This window comes from Cydia fagiglandana, chromosome 11, assembly GCF_963556715.1.
Source record: "Cydia fagiglandana chromosome 11, ilCydFagi1.1, whole genome shotgun sequence".
NCBI lineage: Eukaryota > Metazoa > Arthropoda > Insecta > Lepidoptera > Tortricidae > Cydia > Cydia fagiglandana.
Window position 1 is genome coordinate 12,224,394 of NC_085942.1, and position 24,942 is coordinate 12,249,335.

Consider the following 24,942-nt stretch of genomic DNA (forward strand, 5'->3'; position numbering starts at 1 on the left):
TATTCGCAGGGTCAGCGGGTAAGGGTATAAGCTTTGATGTTTTGGCAGGAATAATGGCAATGTATATAGCGTACTTATGCTTACTGAAATTAATTTTAAATGTACTGTCTTCGTGTTACAAAGCCCGTTTGTATGGCGTGGAATGTACTGATCCTGATTCTATTAATGTAGATACAATTGTACTTAGGGAATATTTGTTTACAAAAGGTTGTTTTTGTTTTGTCATCAGCATTATACGGTTGTTTTGTCTCACATTTTGTTTGTTATAACTTAGTTATACATAGCTGTGTTCTTTAGTTACACGTGGATGTGGAGGTAGGTATCGATATACCTACCTCCACATCCACGTGTAACTAAAGATCCGATGATCTGCGCTGCGGAGAGATAATAATAAGGGCACAGCCAGGTGGATTACAGTAAAAACAAATATTTATTTAGTCCTAGAATGTAATCCGACAATACAATCATAATCACACACACAACACACACACACACACACACACACACACACACACACACACACACACACACACACGCGCGCGCGCGCGCGCGCACGCACACGCATACACACTAACACACAACACACACACACTATTACATAAGTGGCTCTTAAACTTTTAAAATTGTATTTAACGCTCCCGGATTTTTTCTTGTAACCTACATTGGTTTGCCATCGCATGTACCATGTACCTATACAAAATACAAGAACGAAAACTACAAAACTTATCACCGTGAACATAATGGCTGTCGTTCGTTTGCGACGCACGTTGCACAAAATACGTGCGCGCATTTTTGCACCATCAGCCTTTTGATTGGACTTTATGGCTTGCTCTAGTGTAGTTTAGTTTGCAGCTGTGTAAAAACATACGAGTTTATGTTTCTAAAGTTGAAGACAAAATTGTTAATATGAATTTATTATGAGACCAAGTACTATGCTGTGTCGCGATTAGAAAGTTCATCAAACTTATACAAGTCCGATTACTTAAACATCAAACGTCAAACTTCTATAAGCTAGCATATAACCCTTTACTCGTACGTATTCGCAATGCTAAGAATACTTAACATCAGAATCAAAAAAATATAGCAACGTAATTTTCACTTAAATTCAAACACACTTTAAAGATTCTATTTTCGGATGCGATTATAGTTGCACGTTTGTTAACGCGAACGAAATTATGACGCATAAATTTAATAATACTTGCAGCGCGCGTGCTATCAAAATCGTCGTAGATTTATCTTGGTCTAACTCTAAATACAAGTTTCGTCGGTTCCAGCCCTCGCCGACCTTGTAAACGCGGCTCGCAGACAATCATGTGTCACGGGATAATTTGTCTCAGTGAATTCTGGGCTTTTCCCTGCAATTAAATTAACCGTCGTGGTACTGCTAATAAAATGGCCTCATTTTACTTCTGTTTGTAGTAAGAATGTAATTATGCCAGTTTTCAAGCTTATTACGACCGAAGAGTAAAATTAACACGACGTCAAATCCGGAATTAAACATGCAAGCGCAATATTAAATCTTAACCGAAATATTTTTGACGCTCGAATATAACGAGCTACAAAGCGAAAAGCTAACAAGTCCCTTGATTAACTTCCTGGTGAATGCAAATATAGGTCACTTACTTCGTCATGCTCGTATCTGGATCAATTGTAATACTTTATAATCTACTCTAGTTTCAAGGGGATAAAATCCATTATTAAATATATTGTGACAGACACATATGAGTTAGTGCCGGTAAATAAATATACAGTTTCGTAGGCCGTTGCCTCTAGGGTGTTGTTGGTGAAACTGTACATATACGGCAGTAATGAGGTTAGGCCCTGGCCCTGGTCGTATGTTTCCATTAGATGCGGAAGAGGGTGCAAGTTTGCCTAAAGCGAGCCGTTAGTCCTTGAAATTCCTACCAGTTTTGCATAATCAGGGCTATAACCGCGATAATCAAAGTTCGCAAATTGCGGGATATCTTTTTTTGATACTCTAATTATCTACGCCTTCATTGGAGTAAAAGAGACAGATCCCCGAAATTTGCGAATTTCGGTTTTCCTGGCCTTCAGAGCCTGGTTTTCAGAGCCTGTTCTCATATTGGTTTGTCTGAATAATCGCCTCAATCGCAAGCGGAAAGCCACCCAAACTTATTTAAGTACATTGCTTATAAAGCGCTGAGCGTTAGTACCTACTAGGTGACCCTGTGAAAATTTGATATTTGATAACAGGTTTTGGCTACAATAATACCACTCATGCTATGCTCTGCTCATGATATTCAGTTACGGTTTTGGAAATATGAGGACAATTATCTATTACGGCACATGGCATATGCTACGCACGATAGGTACCTATTTAAAGTACATTGCTCATACTAACTGTAGTCTGTAAAACTTTACAAATTTTACCAGCTACTATTTAGGAATCAACTGAAATAATATTTAACTTACTTTGTCACTCTTGTGGATAAAATGCAATTTTCTCATCAGTTTATAAAGGATAAAGAGTCTTTATGATCTGGTGTGGTGAAAAAAGGTTTTGTGGCATGTCATCAGTGCCGCCCTTTTTTTAAGCACTGACCATTTTATATATGTATATTATTTACTATTAGTGACTGAAACGACAAAATAAACATTATTTGAGGGTTTTTGAGTAACTAAAAATTCGGCCATTCAATATTTTAATTAGGTATACGTACTTATGTAAACCAATCGTTTCCTAGACTCTGTGATATAAGTATTTTAAGTATGTAAATATGTTTTAAGTTCTTGTTCACTGACGAGTAGGGAGGTAAATAAACCTTCAAATAGGATTAATATCTCAAACATTGTCTCGTCGAACAAAATTATGTTCATAATCATGTCTCTGTACTTCAGTATATCGGAACAATTGAATTACTCAATAAATTTAGCATTATTTCCAATTCGAAGAAAACAAGAGAGTTTTCAAGGAACTGAGAGGATTCTTATTTCTTATGAACGAAGGAATCTGAGATTAAAATTCCTACCCTTTATTTTGGAGAGGAAGTCAATAGAGTGAAATGAAAGCCAGAAATCAAAGGAAGCCTATTTGCACAAGCCTCTGAAATCTTAGAAATGTATTCAGGGAACGAATTACTGATAGAATTTTTTCAATATCACTCAACATTGTAGTCACGTTCCTTAAATACAAAACTGTTTAGGAAATTTTATAACGTAACAACTTTCACGTTTAGATGACTACATAATAAATAATATTTTTACTTTTGTTTTATGTTTCAGGCTTTATTCTTCGAAAAGTATTTCATATCTTTCAAATCATAAAGAAGCACTACTTTATTTACAATCAAATAACAAATTTTAAATATACACAAATTTGGATCCAAAACGTTCAAGAAAACTAGCAACTTTTGGTCATTGTACCTTTGGGCACACCGCGATTAAATTTTATTATTTTACTTTAAATCCCAGTCTTTGCTAGGTTGCACCACCTGTGGATTGTACCATTGGGCACACCGCGATTAAATTTTATTATTTTACTTTAAATCCCAGTTTTTGCTAGATTGCACCACCTGTGGATTGTACCTTTGGGCACACCGCGATTAAATTTTATTATTTTACTTTAAATCCCAATTGTACCTTTGGGCACACCGCGATTAAATTTTATTATTTTACTTTAAATCCCAGTCTTTGCTAGGTTGCACCACCTGTGGATTGTACCATTGGGCACACCGCGATTAAATTTTATTATTTTACTTTAAATCCCAGTTTTTGCTAGGTTGCACCACCTGTGGATTGTACCTTTGGGCACACCGCGATTAAATTTTATTATTTTACTTTAAATCCCAATTGTACCTTTGGGCACACCGCGATTAAATTTTATTATTTTACTTTAAATCCCAGTCTTTGCTAGGTTGCACCACCTGTGGATTGTACCATTGGGCACACCGCGATTAAATTTTATTATTTTACTTTAAATCCCAGTTTTTGCTAGGTTGCACCACCTGTGGATTGTACCATTGGGCACACCGCGATTAAATTTTATTATTTTACTTTAAATCCCAGTTTTTGCTAGGTTGCACCACCTGTGGTCACGGAAGACTGGAATTCCAGTAAAATGTCAACAGAGATGTAGACCACAGAGTTTAAAGTGTTATATAATTTGGGTACATTTTGCTAAGGCTTTCATCATAGGTACAGATTTTATAAGAACCAAGGGAACCACGCTTGTAAAGGGTCTAGCGAGATATAAGGGTATAGCGAAGGCACTTTTAAAGCTCGTAAATTTTATGAGAATGGATCTCTCTCTTCTCTTTATTTAAAAAGTTTTGACTTACTTGATTTATATAAAAGTAAAATAAGTACAATTGAATTGAACATGAGCAGAAATACTGTTTTATTAGAAACACAAGATGTGTATAAATGCTAAGTGTTGAATATTGACCACGGAACAAAGTAAATACTTAAATATATTATTATAGAGAGAAAGAGAGCCATAAATATTTTCAATCAAACAAACGCGTAAAAAGGCCAACAATGCAAACAATCCCTCTGAAACACATTTACATATTTATCACGAAATAAACAAGTATTTCGGCCCCAGTTGAATCTTAAGCAGTAACTATGGGTCTATCCCCAAACAGATATTCGAGCCTCTGAAACGGGGTGAATTATTCAAGTGGCATACCCTAAGCGAAGGGGTTGATCATCCCCCGAGTGGCTCAGGAAGTACGGCTCAAGCCGTAGGCTGCACAAGAGGAAAAACTAGTAGCTGCCATTTAAGCAACATATTACGGAATTTAACATATACCACTCTAAATCCTTGACAGCTATCAGCTTTAGCTGAAAGCAGTTCAGCCATGTTTATCGAGTTTCGTCTTGCGGCGGAAGAGATTTCATAAAAAAACTCGCTTTCAATAATATTGCATTGTAATCCGATTTATACATGCATGCAAAATTTCAGCTCAATCGGAAACCGGGAAGTGGATCTCACTTGCAAGATTTGATTACAGAACGACAGACAACGGGACAGGAGAAACTAAATATAAGCTTGTAAGTAAAAATAACTTAAGACTGCATCGAGCAAAATCAGCGAAAAAGGCAGTCACCGTTTAGTCGCTAGCGTTCACATCTGTTGATAATTTTTTTTATAATAAATGTCATTATTATCCCAAAGAGTGTGTTTACAACGAATCACCCTTGAAAATCTGAAATCTTTTACAATATAATAAATACACTTATGCAAAGTTGTACCTAAAATGAGATGAGCGAGTGTCAGCGTTTAGTAAAATTTATATAAAAAAATCGATGCTCAAGCTATAAAACCGAGTGATATCGAAAGCCAGATAACTGGACTACAACGAATCAGGCTTTTCCCATTTTTCCTCTTAAAGGCAACAGAGAAATTCAATCGTAAACGTAAACTTTCGTAAAATTTCCATACATCCGCCATATCTGTCAAATTCTCCTTTTAATCAGATGCCCGCTGGGGCTCATTGGAGGCGGACGCATACTTCTTCGTCCCGGGTTGACATTTGGTTTTGGAATATATATTGACAGAAATTCATGTCCGTATACGAATGATGATACCAGTGAAAAACTGTGTTCAAAATAAATAGGGTAAATAAATAACGTCACACGGAGATCTAGAGTCATTAAAATTTCGATTTATTTTTATTCACAAGTCATAATACTTAAAAAATATAACAAATTATTTAATAAAATGTATGAATACAACCAAATCAGTGCAATTAGCTTCTTCCTAATTCACTTGAAATCAAAAAGTTTGAAGATTTGTTATTTCTTATTGGAATAAATTTTCATTGTGCTGGTATTCATATTACGTCATTTTAAAAACATATATGACATAATGTCAATATACTAGATAGACAATTTATCAACAAAATTCTTCAAATTTTAACGTAAACAATATAAATGATTAAAATTTTATTTATCAAGACGAAGCAATGTTGTTCACATAATTTCAGCAATAAAATTCTTAGTTTCAACCAGTTTTGTTGCTATTCTAAGAGCTATCACGTGCTTTGAAAGTTAATTCAATGATATATCATCAAGAAATTGAAATCAAGACGACCTGCAGTCTCAGCGAGTTTTTGTGGCTATATTATCAGTTGAAAGAACGATATTTAAGGGTCTGGTTTACGAGTACCTATATTGGTTTCATGTGACGATTTTTATACAAATGTATCTATCAAATAACAACGTGCTTTTATTTCATTCATATTCGGTGCAAAACGATAACTCGCTAACAAAATGGAATTATCAGAAATGTTTTGGGTTTTTTCAGTGAACGTTTATATTTATGAGGTCGGCTTTGGCCATTGGACATTTTTGTAATGCTTTGTAATACGGTAGGTGAGGTATCTATATCCCTAATTGTAATAACCTTTTTTTTAATGAATTACAATTTAATTATTTAGATAAAAAAGTAGTCCACAAAAATACACATCCACTCGGGCCGCTTAAATAATTTAAGTGCCCTGTGTAAGTTTGTAAACATATGATTCGGTTAAATTGTGTTCTAATCTATGGGGAAGACAAACTAATTATAGCCAGCCTTTTATGAATGTAGTATGATACCTTAGGGTATGGTGCTTTACGCACACTAGCGTCCCTTTCCCTCCCCCTGACGCAACCCCCCCTTTTTGCATGAAATATGTCCCGGTTCACAGTTTTTTTTTTACATATTTTGAGGAAAGTATACATTTTAGGAAAAAAGTGTCAATGAAAGAAATAATCCTTAATAAATTATTAATAAAAAAGGTCATATTCATTTTTTTATATGATGCACCATATTCATGTATTAGCTTGTCAAAATTCGAAATAACAGTTTTTACTTAGGGTTCGAAACTCATTTATTATACACGGTGTAACATAAGGAAACAGAATAATTATAAGATTTTAACAGCGTATTCCTGATGATATTTAGAGACAAAAATGTCCTGTAAACTTTTTTGAAATTCGCCTAGTTTCAGAGTAATACCAATTAAAAAAAAATATTGTTCCATAGTGCAAAACGCCTTTTTGATGACGATGTTGCTACTATGGTATTTAGTCTAAATATCTTTATTGATAGATGTATAAAAGTGATAATTTGTTTTGTTTTTGATTAAGTGATTTGTTTTTTTTTAGCATTATAAAGAACTCCACAGAAGCAAGCATGCAGTTTTTATCGGGCTCTTTAATTGTTAATAATTATTGAATTATCTAATGTAGCATGGTCAATACATATAATTTATTTCAAATTATTACCGCTAAAAGTGGCGATTTGGAACCACAAGGTTACTTCTGCGAAGTTCTTTCTAATGCTAAAAAAATGAACTAAGTATATGTAACAATAAAAACTTGTTTTTTTTTTAAATTGGTATCAATTTTGAAACTAGCCGAATTTCAAAATAGTTTATAGGACATTTTTGTCTCTAAATATGATCAGAAATACGCTGTTAAAATTATTCAGTTTCCTCATGTTACACCGTGTATAATAAATGAGTTTGGAACCCTGAGTGAAAACTATGTGATTTCGAATTTTAACAAGCTAATACATGAATATGGTGCATCATATAAAAAAATTAATATGACCTTTTTTATTAAGAATTTATTAAAGATTATTTCTTTCATTGACACTTTTTTCCTAAAATGTATACTTTCCTCAAATAATGTAAAAAAACTGTGAACCGGGACATATTTCATGCAAAAAGGGGGGGGTTGCGCTGGGGGAGAGGATGGGACGCTAGTGTGCCTAAAGCACCATACCCTAAGGTATCATGTTACATTCCTAAAAGGCTGGATCTAATTAGTTTGTCTTCCCCATACAATATAACACAATTTAACCGAATCATATGTTTACAAACCGCATACCATCGCCCACCACCACACTGTTAACTGACAGTTCGTAAACCTTATTACAAAAGGCATAAGGTCCACCGATGAACAGTTAAAAGCGTCGCCGTTTGTACCTATCTTAATACAAATAGGCCAAGCAATAAGAAGTTATAGAGGGAAATGCTAGGAACACAATTTTTGACTACGTAACTTTGTTTGGACTAGTTAGGAAGTGAACATATCAAAAGTCCCCGGCCGTAGCCCCGGTGCTGGGGGGTAGAGGGGGGAAAGAAGGTCTCATTTTTCGGTTTTTCACTTATATCTTGGAAATTTTGCGTCTTAGCGACATGACTACTAAGACAAACCAAAAGCTGATAAAATTTGTTACAAGTTTTATTCAGTCAAGTTTTTCGATATCTTGAATAGTTTTTGAGATATCCGCTCTTGAAAGTTTATTTAGGGCTTACAATTTTATCTTGATATGCATTTCCCTCTACAACGTTTTTTGAGCATTCATTTCTTGACCTAAAAAGTCAACAACGAAAATAATTCATTATTACCTAATACGTCACATACGTATGACATGACATGAACAAACAAGGAAAGCTATATATAAAAAGTGTTCTTTCTCTGTATTCTCACAAAAGAAAACTTTGATAGTTTAAATTCCTCAAAAGAGGTCAGTAGTTAACACTAAACTCGAAACAGCACCTTTAAAAAAACATTAGGGGTCACTGACCTGTCTCAGTAAATTGAGGTAGTGTGCGTGAGCTGCGTTTGTGTGTGAAATGGGGTAATTTGACAGAATCTGAAAATTTACCCTCCTCTACGCCCTCTTAAAATGAATTTATCGTTATTATTCCATTAGTTTTCTTCGAAATAAACTTCCAGATCCAGAATGACACCGCTTGATTCATGCAAAAATAAACTTCAATGCTTATTATGTGTAGGTATATTATAAGGTCCTTATCAATTTATAAACAAGTCAGGGGGGCTCAGTAGAACGTACATTTTGATTTGAATAAGAATAACATCAAAATGTAAGTATGAATTGGTCAACAATGACCAGAAGGTCATGAATTTCAATCTAAAATTTGTTTTATTTTTTCATTCCTTGAGTTACCTTTCACTGAGCGTTGTCTGAAGTTATATACCTGCCCATAGTTCATGATTACAAGCCAGTATATTTCAAACTAATAGGCGCCAGGGCGCCAGTTACCTACTCCTTAGTGCCGGCAAACGGAAGCCTTGTCAGATAATGTTACATTTGATTGAAATTGCAAAATTGCACCCATTAAGGAAACCGTACCGCTTGCTTTGATATTTCAGCGAGATTGCCTTTCCATCGTGATTGGAGCTATTGTTCATTTAAAAGGATTTATGGTAGAGATAAAAGTTCTTATTAAATTTACCTTTAGTAAAGTAAGACCCTCTCGTGATGGGTAGCGTTGTCACGCATTGTTCTGCTTAATTTGATATTTTGCTTCCTGCCTACTGAATATGTATGGAAACTAAATTACGACCTAGAATGCGGGAATGATGGTGGTCGCAAACCAATTTGGGGGTGTAGCGGCACCAAATTGTAGCAAACCATTTAATTATATTTATAAAGTGAAATAAATTAACCATATCAGAACAAGTTAGTAGAATTAAAATGTTACCACTGTTATATTATAATTTTATTATTATTTCGTTTGTATAAGTAAGCAGTACCTATCTAAATATGAGCGGTGACGAATTACCTATAATTCCAAAAATATATTCAAAAGAAACTTAAAATTATTAAGATAATTTCTGTTGAAATCAGGTGATTGGTACTTTTATTTATCGCTACAGTGATACAAATTATCAGAATAGTTGTAAAATTTTGTAAATATATGAACTACAGTCAACTGATTCAGACAATCTATCTTATTCCTTATCTATCTGAAAATTCCAATGAAAAGCATCCTGTAAACCCCCATCAATTAAAGGGAAATGCTGATTCATTGCTGTTCCGCACATCCAGATAACGGGGTAAATCTGACGATATTCGCATCGCTACACCCCGATAACACGTCAACGCACTCTAATAGGGCAAAAATAAAAATAAAGTTATCTCAAACCCTAAATGCTGCGAGGCTAAGCGTTTTAACCCTCCGCCGTCCCTAATGCATGGCCGTCCATTTTTTAGAGACGCGGTTGATGCCGCCCAAACATCCGTAAATCCCTATAATGGTGGTTACCCCTTATAGGGGAATGTGGCTTTACTTACTGCGCAGTGCCACTACATAAAAATAATTCATGGCCCATTTTTACTGCCCAATGTTCTGGGTTTTGGAAATCACACTTGAGGGTGACTCTTGAATAATATGCTCCTAAAATACTTATTCTGCTTTTATTTTAATACTTAGTTGACGATCGTTTTAAATAGTGATTTCGATATAGAGGTCCCTAAACAGATTATGGGGTAACAAACACTTGTATAACTTATCTATTTCAGTTCGTTTCTAGTTTTTGATTTCACTTACGTTACTAATTAAATTAGTGATCAATTAAAATACCTACTGAAATCAAATTATGGTATCAATTTCAATATGTATACAATTGGTAATCTTATCAACACTTAAGTAATTCTGCAAGCCTTTTATGGATCGCTTTATCCACATTTATCCACGTGATAAAACAACTGTCACTTTTTAACTCTGCGGGATAGAAAGAGACGGACACCGTTTTATCACGCTGTCACGTAGACAAATACGACCATCATATCCGTACTGATAGTAATATATCCTTACGATACGAGCAGTTACATTAAGCTAAGTATTAAGCATTACATTTGAGTAATTGCCAATCTTCCCTTTTAACAAAAAATACTATTCATATGAATGAAAGAAGTGAGGATTTAGGCACATGTCCGTTTTATCTTGACGAGGGTTTCTTATTTACATTAGAATCGAGAATTTTGTTTATTTTTACTTCAACGCACAGGGTCTGGTTATACCTAATGCGGTTGTTAAATGATGCAGAACTTGTTAAAAAGTAACAACTAGCTACTTAACTAGCTTATACTTATTGTACTGTAAAATGATGTGTATTTTTAAATTACATATTTTAATACAATTACTGCAAATGCAGCAATTGCATTAAGTAATGCAATTTATTGAAGAAAAAAAAGGTAGATATATTTTTCGTATCGGTGCATTATTTTATTCTTAAAAGAGTACACAAAAATGCATTAATATAGTATTATAAAGGACTCCTTTATCCAATTATGGTTTCCATTTTAGAAGAGCTCAACATAGTTTTTATTAGCCTCGGCCTGCAAATCCGTTCTCGTAGATGTCGTTATAAACTTTCAACTACGCCCTCAATGGTGGAATTTCAAAATCCTTGGTTATTGGAGCTCCACTTGAAGGATACATAATGTATTATATATAGTATTATATATCTAAGGCCAGTAAACAGTAGGTATATCTGTTTCAGTCTTGTGCGTCCAATACAATAAGGCACACTTGCACTATTTCACTAACCCGGGGTTAACCGGTTAAGCCTGAAGTTACCATGGTTTCCATTATATACCATTTGTTAATAGGATGGTGAAAGTGGGCCTATGTCTTCTACGAATATCTAATACAATACGAGTAATGTTAAAAAGAGTTCTCTGCTTATATCTCTAAATATTTTGATAAGCCTAGGTTACTCGTTATTTAGACATGTAATTCTTCAACTATACAGTGTGATTTCGGGGTCGTGGAGCAAGAGAGCCAGACATCATACAGAATCCAAAGATGAGCCTAATGATGTTGTTAATTATTGTTTATCACCAATAATGATGATTATTTTCCAGATGACAAGTAGGAAAAAACATTGTTGCATACAATTTGGTGAACCTACTCAATGTGACGTCTTGTCGCTTTCCATACAGCGTATGTCAAAAGTCATAGGTTGACCATAATTACTTAGTATAACATTAATTTTACTTAGAAAATAAGAATAATTCAAATTATTATCTTTTAATCAAATACTACCATATGATAATGTGGATCATTTACACAGTCAGAAAAAGTGGTTCTGGATCACGACCCAGAAATCATCCTGTCAAATCATCAAACGCAACTACTCAAACAGCGGAGTTTCTTAGTGCCGAATTTATAAATTCAGACTTAAATTGTCTTACCTTCCCTTTACCTGCAATTGCATAGGAATGGACTGAAAACGATCCAGCACACTATATCGCGAAAAGTTTCAATTTCGCGCCAAAACACCGTTGCACATAACAACCTCGCACCATTTTCCTGCACGCTGAATAGAAAAAGAAATGGCCGTTCAATATCGAAGAATAGGTACACCTATTCCCGATGATGGCTACAACCGCCAACAATTGCTTTGTGTTGCTTTCAAAAGAAAAATAGTAGGAGGGCCCCTAGATTGCTTTCAAACCCTTGAGGATGTCAGATGGGTGGGTTATTTACATCCTATTGGAAAGTTTTATATTTGCGCTGCAGCGTATGGAAATTAACTTGTTATTTTCTTTGAAGTTAAAGGTTCCTGTCAATCACTCATAGCTAAGTATTTTTAAGTAAGTATACTTTTATTTAATGCGAAAGGGAACATCTGTGTTCTTAATAAATTAAAATTTATTTATTTAAGTTACTTTCTCAAAGACACCGGTATTATAAATTATGGGAGCCCCACAATATTATTTTTAAGTACTTATTCTGTTTTTAGTATTTGTTGTTATAGCAGCAACAGAAATACATCATCTGTGAAAATTTCAACTGCCTAGCTATCACGGTTCATGATTATAGTGATAGACAGACAGACGGACAGCGAAGTCTTAGTAATAGGGTCCCGTTTTTACCCTTTGCCCTAATAACATAATACTTAGATTCCTTACCTTGGTGTCTTAGTATGATTTTGCTAGGTTGTAGGCGGTTAACTAATACTTAAACCTCACTCACTTGTCATTAAACTTCAAGTATTTTCGATAAGTACTTTCGTTTCCGATACTTCGAGAGGCTTTGGAATAGTACCTTTTGGTGTTAAGGGTTGAAACAATGGGCCACTAGAGTGCAGCTGGGGGTTAACAAGTTTACTATAAAACTGTAGCAAATTCAATGAAGCCAAAGTATTCTTATTACGTTTTTACTCTGGATACTAACATCGTGAAACCATAATGATGAGATTTTATCACCATGTGTCGAGGGAAAGTTGCTTTGCAGTCTTTGGCAACACGGAGGCATATTTATATGAAGGCATGTGTTTTTGAAATAATATCTATACCTAAGGTCAATGCGGCCAAGTCCGTCATAACTACGGGAAATTCCGTCAACAAGCGTGTTTTTTCTAAAACAGTACCTACACTGTAACGCAACAACAGTGCTATCGCTGCTTCGTCGAGGAAATTACCAATTGTGTACTGTTTTAGAAAAAAAACGCTTGTTGACGGAATTTATAGTATGACGGAATTGGCCGCATTAACTTTACTTATACTAATTAACCATTCGCACTTATATTTTAGTGTGATTGAAGTGCACTGATAATGATATCAAATCAATTTATACGTAAGGAAGAGTAAAATACAGTTAAAAAGGGGTAATTTAAAATATAACATTAATTTTACTATAAAATAAACGGTAGCAAGTTTTGTATACTCGAACGAAACTAGGTAATAATATACCTACTTGTACTTTAGTTTATTTAATCAGCAATATCTAATCAGAGTTAAACTTCAAATAAAACAATTGAAAACTTTTACTGTAACATAACCTTTAACGTAGTAGGTACATCGGCCGGGAAGTAATTTCACATCCATGGTGCAGAAATAACAAAAAACTTTGAAATGCGGCCATTTTAAGTTCCACCCTCATTAATTCATTCATCTTCGGTTCAATTAGGTCAGGACCCACCGTCGGCAGGGCAGTTATCAGAGAGCCTACCGCGAATACCGAAGTTCGCAAATTGTCAGCATCTTTTTCTGTCACTCGTCATCGTCACTCTAATTACGCCTTAATTGGAGGAAAAAACTCAATGTAATCTTAATAGTTTCCATTCCATTCATGTTCTATTAGTATTTCTGTATAGTATTTTATCAACCGACTAGATCGTGAGAAAACTTCTGTATATCTTTCGATTCCAGTTGCAGGAAATAAAACCATTTATTAGCTAAATGAATTTATCTTCTTGGAAACGAATAGTTCCTCCCATTAAATGAAAGACTGAGATATCATCACAAGCGCAAGGTGGTTGTACCAGTAGAGAAAAATCTTTAGGTACTTCAGGTAAAATAACTTTTCTAAAGCCCCGTTTCTGACATTTGTAAAATAAAATAAGGGAAATAGGGAAATAAAATAATTTTAAGATTTAAAACTAAGCTAACAATATAAATTGTTTTCGATGACAAGTATTTCTATATCGTACACAACTACATATAAGAGGAACCCTGGCTATCTTATACTTTATTTTATACTTTATAAAGAGATACTCAGTGAGGATTTAAGCTAAGGAACTCTTTAGAGACTGTCTGAAACTAAAAATCCAAACAAATTAGAAGTATAAGCCTTTGTCTAAAAAAACTATAACAAAATTAAAGGGCAATATTTAGTTTGGTATGCTCATTGCGCCACTTAATAATGATTTGGTTGTAAATATGCCTTACGAGAAACGGTCGAAAAGATAGTTCAAAGTCAATAATTGGTACCAATTTTCAGCATGTGGACGGACGTGGTATTGGAACATTTGGAACCCAAAACCTACCAGGGCAGTTGCACAGGCCATCTACATCAGCGCACTGACGTCATTAAACTGACTCACCTCGTTGTGATTACTGTGCATTGAACATATACGTGTGGAGTATCAAATGAAAGCAGGTTTGCAGAGAAAAATTTGCTTAACACAAAACATAATTCTGCAAAATGTTTGGCAGGCAGGCTTTGAGCATTATTCATATTGTCATGCCAGAATAAATTCACGTTTCCGGTAACGTTTCCCTACCGCCTGTAATCGTTGACTGTGACGGTTGCCATGGCTACGCAGGCACTTAGACAGGCAAGGGAGGCTCAATATGAAACTGCACCATTTGAAATTCAAGTGCTATGCAAAGCGAATCTGTTCTCAGATCAATTGCTCCCTAAATGTGCTTTGCCAAACAGATCCTCGCTTAGATTATGCTTAACCCTTGACGATGAATTCATTTCAAACTGGCAATGTTATGTTAATCGGACTTGGCCCAATTCAGGCGGTTTAATGACAACCCGTAATTTCGCCAATTATGTGACGTAACGACGAGATGGACCGACGATTTGGACAAGATCACTGGAAACCATTAAATTGTTGAAATTGTATGAGATTTCGGGTGAGACTGGTTGATTGTGAAAATTGGTTTTTCATGCAGCCATGCATAATATGTGCAATTATGCATTTGATGTTTTCTGGGAAACAGATGGATATCGAAATTAGTTTTAGACTAAAAAAATGTTGGTACAAGTTTTTATCGCTGACTGTACATTTCTTCCCGCAGACAACTAATACTCATTGAGACAATTCTAAAAACCCGAAACACAAACTTCATAGTTGCATATTCAACGTCTTGGATTCCATAATAAGCATGAAAATATCGAAATCATGAAAACATTCATAAAAAAGTCGTGGCGCTATCTTGGATTTTAGAATTCTTCAGTTTCAGAATCCACATTCATGAAAATCTGAATTACTAGCACGACTTACAAAACATGAGCAGTGTTTTCTCTTTTGAATACTTATCCCAATTTCCCAATAGGTAGTAACAGCGTAACAGTCAAAAATTACATATGAAACTTTAGTTCCTCTAATGTAGCAATTATATTGCTACATTGACTTACTACATTGACATACTTATATTGACTAAAGCTGCTGTTTATTCTAATAGTAATCGAATGAATACGTTTATTAGTCCACATACCAACGTTATACCATTTTCATTGCTTCCACAACTTTATCAGAAGGATATTAGTTACTTATATCAAGCGATTATAGACTTCATCTGAAACGTATAAGGTCTAATTTAAATAAAAGTAAATCCATGCCCAAAGTTGGCGTTTGATGTATTCAATTGGTAATAAGTGATTGAATTCTATTGGCTTTTGAATTGTTTAGCTACACTGGGTTTCGAACAGTTTAGTTTAACTTTGAATTACTATTGCCTTTGTTGAAAATCAACATCTGAACGATCCCTTGACCAATAAGACTACGGAAAACATACCAGGAATAGTTAACTAGATAGACCCTTTGTAAGTAAAGTTTCATTCAACTGATCCTGTGTATAATTGTATATGCATACCATAGGTACACTATACACCGTAAATGACATATTATAGAGTATATTGCTTATGAATTAACCCTGAAAGTATAATGTAATGTTGGTGTACATAAATAGGCAGGTAAGTTACAACTAGTAAATTAAATGTAATATATAATTATACATGGTGTCACTTTCAGTAATAGTGTATCAAATGAATACCACGGATAAATGGTCTTAAAAATATACAGTGTGTTTTCTGTAACACTGTACTCCTCAAACTGACCAACATTTGTTCAGCAACTTTTAAAACTGTAGCTCCTGTTACAGGAAGCACCCTGTATATTTATTTTTGTAACCTACTTACTTATTTCAAACATTTTATAAGTAAAATTTGGTTAATATTCTGGTCCCCTTATCCATTACTCAAAGGTAGTCTGAAGGATCGCCTGTTGTTATCTAATTAGGATTATTTTCTATGTACTTTCCTTGTTATTTAAGTTTTACTGCTATTTTGTAAGGGCATATAGCATGCACTAATTATAAAGTATAAAATATTTAAAAGCTTGGATATTTTCTATCATATAAAGTATAAGTCATTCGAGAATTTCAAACCATGGAACTGCAGCGGCACTATATTTCTGTCAAACCGCAAGACTGCGGAAGATAAACTGAGCCATATCTCAAGATTAAGTCCAGTATTGAAGAGATTCTTCTCGTATAGTGCTGTCAAATACACTTTATTGCATTTTGAACTGAAGCAGTGAATGTAGGTACTTAATAGACTAGATGGGTACTGCTACTTGTACTCCAACGTAATGCTAGATTAATAAACATCATTCATCATCACCTCCAGTCGCACACTGCGGAGCATAGGCCTCTTTTCGTGTACGCCACTTATCCCGGTCCTGGCCGCGTAGCCAAGATGTCAATCGCTTACGCTCCGTAGCGATCGAAACGCAACTGTCACTGTCGCGCTAATATAGAAGAGTGATAGAGAGACATAATGCTTTTCGATGTCGAAGCGATAGCGATTGTAACCTTGGCTAGGCCGGCTGGGCTAGTCATCCAGAAGTGTCCCGCGATTTTTGAATGTCATCCACCCAACGAGCAAACGGACGCCAGGCGCTTCTTTCATCCGAACATTTTGAACCAATCCGTCAACATTTTGGTACATGTTAGGGACAAGCAAATGGTACAGTGTGGGAAAATCATAAACTATTTAAATGAGATACTTTAATAACTATAGCCTATAAATAAGTAGGTATAATATTAAGCTAAACTTATATACTTACTCCAGAATGTGCTATTATTACGTAACATACGACTACTTACTTTGCCGATAAAACGAAGGGAAATCGTATTTATTCTTCAATATGTACCTAATTTTCTGAGTCATCGGAGTATGAAATAAGAGATTTTTTGTCTTCATAATCGCGTTAGTGTTCATGAGATAGTTTATATGTGGAGATGTAACTGGTTTATGTTACTACTGAGCTAAACGTTTTGGAAATTTAAGAATCTTCACCAAATATTACAATTGCAATAATTTCTACATATGGAACGAAATTTCAATGATGAATTACTTAATTGAAATGGCCTATGGCCTAATAGCATGTAATACCCTTAATTTTTATATTTACCTAGTTATACATGTGTAAATTTCTTTTCCTATTTACATTTCATTTAGTTTAATATTAAAAATAAAGTACCTAGTCATTGAATTGTAAATTTAAAAAAAAACTCAAGGACCTGTTAGAACGTCATGGCTAAAATGACTTCGTTTACCTCTATCTTAAGGTTCGCAGGCAAATACTAACGGGCAGCGAATAATGTGTATGAATTATTGTTTGTGTTTTATTAACACGTTCTCTGTCCGGATGCCCAGAATGTAAGTTATGAAGATTTTTTCAGGAGTCCGTGCTTCCACTACACGGGTTCACAACTTCAAATTGAAAGCACACTTGGACGCGTGACTTTGTCATATCATTTTGTAAGGGGACAGTGAACATGTTAATGCTAATTCTGCTAATTAAACACTTTAAAGTAAACATCATACATTGTGTTACCTTGACCAGTTGGTGTTACCCGTCAATATTAGGTAAAACGGTCTTCAAACGCTCGGCACCGCTCTTATTCTTAATGCTCACCTCACGCATCAACCAAAGAATATGGTCTACTAGATATAGTAGCTTACAAAGATAAAGCACCGCCTTATGGGAATATAGTTCAAATTCGGAAATCGCTACCAACCTTTAGTATGTAGTTGGGCATATGGCACTGGGTCTCCAAAACTGCCGGGAGACAGCGGCGCCGGCTATCTACTTCAGCGGCAGTTTTAGTGACCCAATACCATGCCCAGCAACATACTAAAAGTTGGTAGCGGTTTCCGGATCTGAACTATCTCTTCGATCGTTTCCCATAAGGCATAGTATGAACACGTTCCCTGTGCATGCATAATTTTTAGGGTACATATGATACGTGCATGCACCACTAATGATGCACTACCCCATATAAACTTAAAGCATTGCCAAAATTTGCACGTGTGAGCTAGGTCTTTTTTATTTGCATGCACATACTGGCTATGAACCTTTTGACAAAAAAACACGTTGCACGTGAGGACTCAATTTCTGGTTCCAAGGTAGACAGGGAACGTGTGAAGATCTAAAGGCCGAGTTATACTAGAATCAAGATTGACGTCGAGACAAAAGGTTTTGCCAATTAGAAGGCAGAACTAATTGCATCGCCCAACTTCCAAATTGGTTCTTGTTAATTGATTCGTATTGGACAGCGACTTTGGCTACCTACCGATTATTGCGTTGTCCCGGTTGTTGCTGAACTGCTATTCATTTGCATGTCGGTGATGTCGGTGCGGTAATGGCTTTTGTAAACGTGGTTGATTGTTGGGCTCCTGTCACGGCGCTTATCAGTTACAGACGTCGACAAAGGAAAGGCCACTAAATGCTTTTAGTGAGTTTTGTTTGGGAGGTATGAGCGCGTTGACGCTGTTTATGTGCCAGTATATTTTTTATTGTATTCAAGTTTATGTGCTAGACATAATAACTTATCTCTATTGAATATAAAATGCCAAACCGAATAAATTTTTATTATTTTTGTAATTTATGACAGTCATAATTAAACAAACATCAGGATGTATTTATATTTACCCACATATATTAAATTTAACAATATAAAAATAAATTTATTGGCTTATTATTATTAGAACTGCGTATTATTTGACGCACGCAAAAGATTTCCCAATACTTTTTAGTAATTGTTCTACTTATATTTTAGTTTTATAATTCAATCAAGTACCTATGTATGTAAGTGTAAGATGTACTTACCTATCACTGACTTAAACGTAATATCAGATTCCTACACACCCGTAGTAAGTAATAATTATCACTGCATAGTATTACGAAGCAGTAAGATGCGAAAGTGTAAACAACTTTAACGTCGACTGCACCAAAAGGCTACAAAGATTTGTAGTGTTTCAAAGTTCAAGACTTTCCTATAAAAAAACTTAATCTAAAACTAAGGATACAACTTCCGAATAGGCAGCCTGATCACCTAGTCTATCGGCGTACGTTTTCCCATTATGGTTGAACTCGCTCATTAAAGCTTTCACTTCGACGTTGAACCCTAGCTTCGCTCCGATTCTTTGCGTGAATTCTCCTGTCCATATAGCTTGGCAAATCTTTGGCACTTTATTTGTTACTTCACGTGGTTTCATGTGAAAGTATTTAGACCCCAAATCTTTTAGCGTTATCTTCGAAACGGGACCGTTTTTTAGTTTTCTTGCAAGATCAACTGATAGTTTGCAAAGGATTGTTCCAAGGTTCTGCCTTCTGTGTTCTCGGAGGGTAGCTAGAAACATTATCTCTAAGCTACAATCTGTCTCGAATCTGGAAAGGAAAGAAGATTATTTAATTAGAGAAAAGATTATATAATGGGTCGTGTATTCACTTAATATAACTCTAATGCAAAGATAATATTAGGTAACTGAATGCGAACGAGTAAATAGATGCGAAGTTCCATTATCTAAAACTTATTTGTAAAAATATACTATTTGTGTAAAAAAACAACTCAAATATATTAAAAAACTTATGTAAGGGCATTTCAAATCAGTACTTACTGATGAATGTTTAAACATTTTTTACAATAATAATCATATAGAAACAAGTATTAAGCTTATTAGTGCTTCTCTCATATATGACTAGTGGCTACCCTTACTCTTAATATTAAATAATAAGTTGTATGGGAGTTACGGTAAAACTTATTATAAATAAGTTTGACTTATTATAAAGGCACAGAGCTGGAACCAGTGTTTTATTTATATTTTAGTTTATGTTGTAGGTAGTTAGTTGTAGTTATATGTAGTTTTGTATTTTAGTTTATGATTTTTTGTTTATATTACATGTAGGTACTTACTATACCTACTGGTTTGAATTTGATATTTTAGATTAAAATCGAATTATATTAAGTTTTCGCAAATCTCGCTTAAAACTAATTGCAAATAAATGGGTTTTTATTCATATAAAAAGTGATCACTCTAAATAATAAAAAGGAACCAACTTTTCAAATAAATTGCATCTGGCGTCAACGTTGCTCATGAACTGTATAAGCGACTTAGACGAAGGCCGGTTACATCGCTCTTCTACAAATACTTCGAAAAACGTTTTCTCGGCGGAGTCAGAAGACTGAACCTGAAATAAAATGTAAAAAAGTAGTTCAAATGTTCATTTACATTATAGTAGCATTATACTTATTGTGGTGCTTCCATAGGAAATTGTGGCAACTATAAATACTTCTTGTTTATGTATGTATATTGTAGCTAGTCTACGGCCGTTTTGACAGTGCTGTCAATGTTTGAGTTGTAAGTTTATGTTTTGCGAAATAAATGGTCCTGTGTTTTCAAAATGGTGTATTAATTAATTACATCCATAAAAGTACAAATATAACATAAATATTCAATTTTGAAGTGACAGACTATACACAATATGAGAATAATTTATGTATATTTTTATATGTACTTAAGATAAATTTTACGTAGTTACGTAGGTCTTAACAATTTTTTTAGGTAGGTATACAACTATACATATTAGGTATGTATTAAAAGTGTGTACCGGTTTTCATTCTTCTGGAGTAGTTTGTCATATTAAATAGGTACCATTTCATTAGCCTTTTTTTCAAATAGAACCAGCAATAAAGGTACATAATTACCGTCAAAGTCATAAAGTAAGTAATAGTGAAGAGCTCCCAGTACCTTGATACTGGCGAAATGGTCCCATTGGACTGAAGCCATAATTTCAAAGGAATGAAATGAAATCAATAACTAAAACTCAAATTGGCTTGGTAGTGTATATTTACCTGTAGTTTATTAAAAGCAACAGCTACAACCTCTCCATTGCTAACTTCTATCGCTACAAGTGAAACGCCATCTAGTGCAGCATCTGCGCATAGTTCTAACAACTCCTCCTGCGCCGCCGGATCCATGTTGACTTCGGCTCCTATTGATACTGCTTCGTCTTGGCAGAATGCTTCCTGTATTACCTGAAAGATTAACATTTATGGGTGAGATTCAAAATCTGTGCAACGGTCTGAGACATGAGTGAAATAATAATTTCTTATATTAAAGCATGAATTAAGAAATTTCTATTTTTTTTATCTACGTACAGCTTGGCAAAAAAGAGTAGAAGCTAAAAAGTGGCAACACTGTAGCGTCATCCCTTTCAAACCAATATATATTATAAGAAAACGGGACGATAATACAGTGTTGCCACTTTTTAATTTCTACTCTTTTTTGCCATGCTGTATATGAACTGCTTTAGTAGATGTCTAATAAAGGCCTCCAACGAAAAAAAAAATTTTTGATTTGGCTATAAATACGTGGGCCTATTGAAAATGCAAAGCAGTCTGCAGAATTGCTGAAAAAAAAATTTCTCTTAATAATGAAATTCTGTGAAACTTACTTTTAATGCACCGGGAAAGGTTTCAGCTGACAGGGACTCCACTCGGTATTTTCCTGTAATTCACAATATTACCTGAATATAATATATGTTACATGAGTACCTTAATGCTTACTTTGGCCATAATTTAATTTGGTGCTATCAACTCTTCAACAAAACAATGCTGTTGCGTCTTTATTTATTTAACCTTTATTGCACAAAAGAAAACGTTACAGTGCAAAAGGTGGTGCCATGAGGCATACTTTACCAGTCAACCTTTAGGAAAAATTGCGGCCGCAATTGCCACAAATGTTAATATCTGGAATATTTGGCAACAAAATCGATTTTGACATTTGCGGCAGTAATGCACGCGTACACGCCTCGCCTACTGTATATATTATTATCACCTTTTATTTTACTTTCAATTCTAATGCTCCTTTCACATGTGGTGGCAAAAACTAAGCTAACAGGACGACGTAATGCGATAGAATGAGATGGATATAGGTACCTACTATTAAGTAGTTTGCTGTAATTTGGGCAGAAAACAAACACGGTAGGTATATCAGATCAAAAGGTATTCAAGAATATTAACATGCCTTTTATGCAATTTACCTACATAATAATAAATCTACAATTGTATGTACTGATTGTGAGTCGACTATTACAAACATCCTAAAATGCATTATATAGCCAAAAAAGAAAAAAAAGCAACTACAAACTACACGCAAATATTAATGTTACAATACTGATATCCTTAGTATCGATTTCCAATCCGGCCTATTGGAATCCATTAAAAAATTTCACAAACAAAAGAAAAAACATCGGAATAAATCTACTTAGAGTAAGACCCTGCTGTATCCGTTTAAATACAATCATAATCATAAGTAATATAAACAATGAAATATGTACGAGTAAATTATCTTACCTGATTCCGTAGTATACCATTCCATTTTGATAAAATAAATCACAACACTGTGTTCATAATCACAAACGTGCGTCCACGCAACATGAACGGTGTTCACAACTGTCATTGTCAGTTTAATAACCGGTTCTTGATGTCATGTTATCGCGTAATGAGGTTTCATCGTTGTGTGCGAATGGACTTTCATTTGTGTGAATGAACTAGTATTTGTAAACTGGAAATCACGTGACGATATCGTTGCCATGGAAATAATGGTAAAAATTTCTTATGTTCGTTTTGTGATACTAAAATCTACCTTTTCATGCTAAAATGTAACGTTTTCGTGATAAAAGAGTGATTAATTCATGTTATGTATAAAATACACACATATTTATTTATTTCAACCTTACAATAGTGTTTTGGAATTGTCAAAAATAAGTACGACTTTAAATAATAGGTAAGGTTTACTCGGGTAATTCCGAATGTCGAAAACTGTCGGATAATTTCGAAATGAGACTTTTATTATGATGGAATTAAGGGTGATTTTCATCTGAATTTCGGAATTATCCGACATTCGGTATTACCCGAATACACCTTACTTTACATTAAATAAAATAGTTCCACTTTGATCGGTTCCTTGATAAAGTCTACGTGTGTCACTTTCAGAAAACCCTTGTAAACTAGAATTGATTTAATTTATCAAACCTTTAGGGAAATATATTATATAATCCGTAGATTTCAAGATTGGTTTCTTCACAATGATCGCTATAAAAGGCTTATTTCGAAACACAAAGGCGACATTTAAGGAAAATTGAGAGGAAAAAAGTTCTTTTAGGAAATCACTGAACGATTTCAGGAAATTTATTGTTCTTGAAACCATGTTTTCGATACAAATAAATTTCCTGAAATCTTTCACTGATTACTAGCCGCCGCCATACAATCAAAGTCACGCTCCTATTCCCGACATTCTGAAACAACATGACTGTGATATGAACATTCAGGTAACATAAATATACATTATCTAAAATTGGCCAAGCAGATCCTGTCAGTAGAAAAAGGCGCCAAATTTGAAAAATGTAAGTGCGAAGGGATATCGTCTCATAGAAGATTTGAATTTCGCGTCTTTTCTACTGTCAAGAGATTTCCTTAACCATCTATATATTATGTTCCTAGTTTTCGTTGCTCGAAATTGTAATAAAAAGAAATGAAAGCAATGTAATGAACTTTTACTCGCTGTAATTTCACTGTAAAACTATTATCGCAAAAAAAAAAAAAGTACATGACACAGCTATATGTTACGTGAATGCTCATTGCATATAGTTTCATTTAAGCATGTCGTTTCAAAATGAGGCATACGTGCTATGGCCGGGGATTTTTAATATGTTCACCTCCTAACTAGTCCAAACAAAGTTACGGAGTCAAACATTGTATTCCTAGCATTTCCCTCTAAATATACCTTCTTATTGCTTGGCCTAAATTATTCGAAGATTACTCACTACGTCAGTCTATAAAATGTCAGGTTAAATTAAATTACTTAAGTTGAATTCAACAAATAATCTTATAGAGTCTGGCTAGCCAAAAATTGTTGACAGATATTTCGATGTTGTATCACCGATTGTCTATTTTAAAAAAAGCTAAAAGTCAGTTGTCAATTTATGTCATTCATTCAAATTTTTTGCGGTTTATGAGGGATTTATTTTCAATAATAGTAATAATTTATATACTTCGCAAACTATTATTTAAGCTCGTAAATAATTACGACAATGTGCGAAGTCGACGTGTAGCGTTGTAACTATATCGAAAAACTGCAATGTTTACATCTCCTAAACAAATGTAAACAAATTAGGAGGTTGGTGCTCTATAAATATTTTGATACTTAGTATTTAGCATATTTGGCATACTTAATACTTATGATTTTTTTTTATTAATCCATAAAATATATATTACGAGGATATATTACGGTATTAATATACCCACCAAAAACATAAATGTAAAAAAGGAGAGCCAAGTTCAATACAAAAATTATGCTTGGC

General features: G+C 34.4%; 1 protein-coding gene across 2 annotated transcripts; it reads right to left on the bottom strand.

Moving 5' to 3' along the window:
• Positions 1-19,293: 19,293 nt before the first annotated feature.
• On the bottom strand, positions 19,294-23,019 carry LOC134668560 (uncharacterized). Of its 2 annotated transcripts, none has more exons than XM_063526009.1 (5): positions 22,934-23,019; positions 22,033-22,085; positions 21,461-21,613; positions 20,636-20,742; positions 19,294-19,965 (listed from the first exon to the last, which is right to left on the bottom strand). In XM_063526009.1, the coding sequence occupies exons 1-5, from the start codon at positions 22,956-22,958 to the stop codon at positions 19,584-19,586; spliced, it is 720 nt and encodes a 239-aa protein (XP_063382079.1). In that variant the 5' UTR covers positions 22,959-23,019; the 3' UTR covers positions 19,294-19,583. The 2 variants fall into 2 exon arrangements, with proteins under 2 accessions (XP_063382079.1, XP_063382078.1); XM_063526008.1 differs by having other exon boundaries at positions 19,295-19,965; positions 20,636-20,766; positions 21,431-21,613.
• Positions 23,020-24,942: the final 1,923 nt, after the last annotated feature.

Excerpts from the sequence above, each read along its gene's own strand:
- LOC134668560 (XM_063526008.1), bottom strand. The coding sequence starts at position 22,958 with ATGGAATGGTATACTACGGAATCAG. Across the intron at positions 22,086-22,933 it reads ATGGTATACTACGGAATCAG|GAAAATACCGAGTGGAGTCC; the intron begins GTAAGATAATTT and ends TGTGAATTACAG. Across the intron at positions 20,767-21,430 it reads TTGCTTTTAATAAACTACAG|GTTCAGTCTTCTGACTCCGC; the intron begins GTAAATATACAC and ends ATTTTATTTCAG.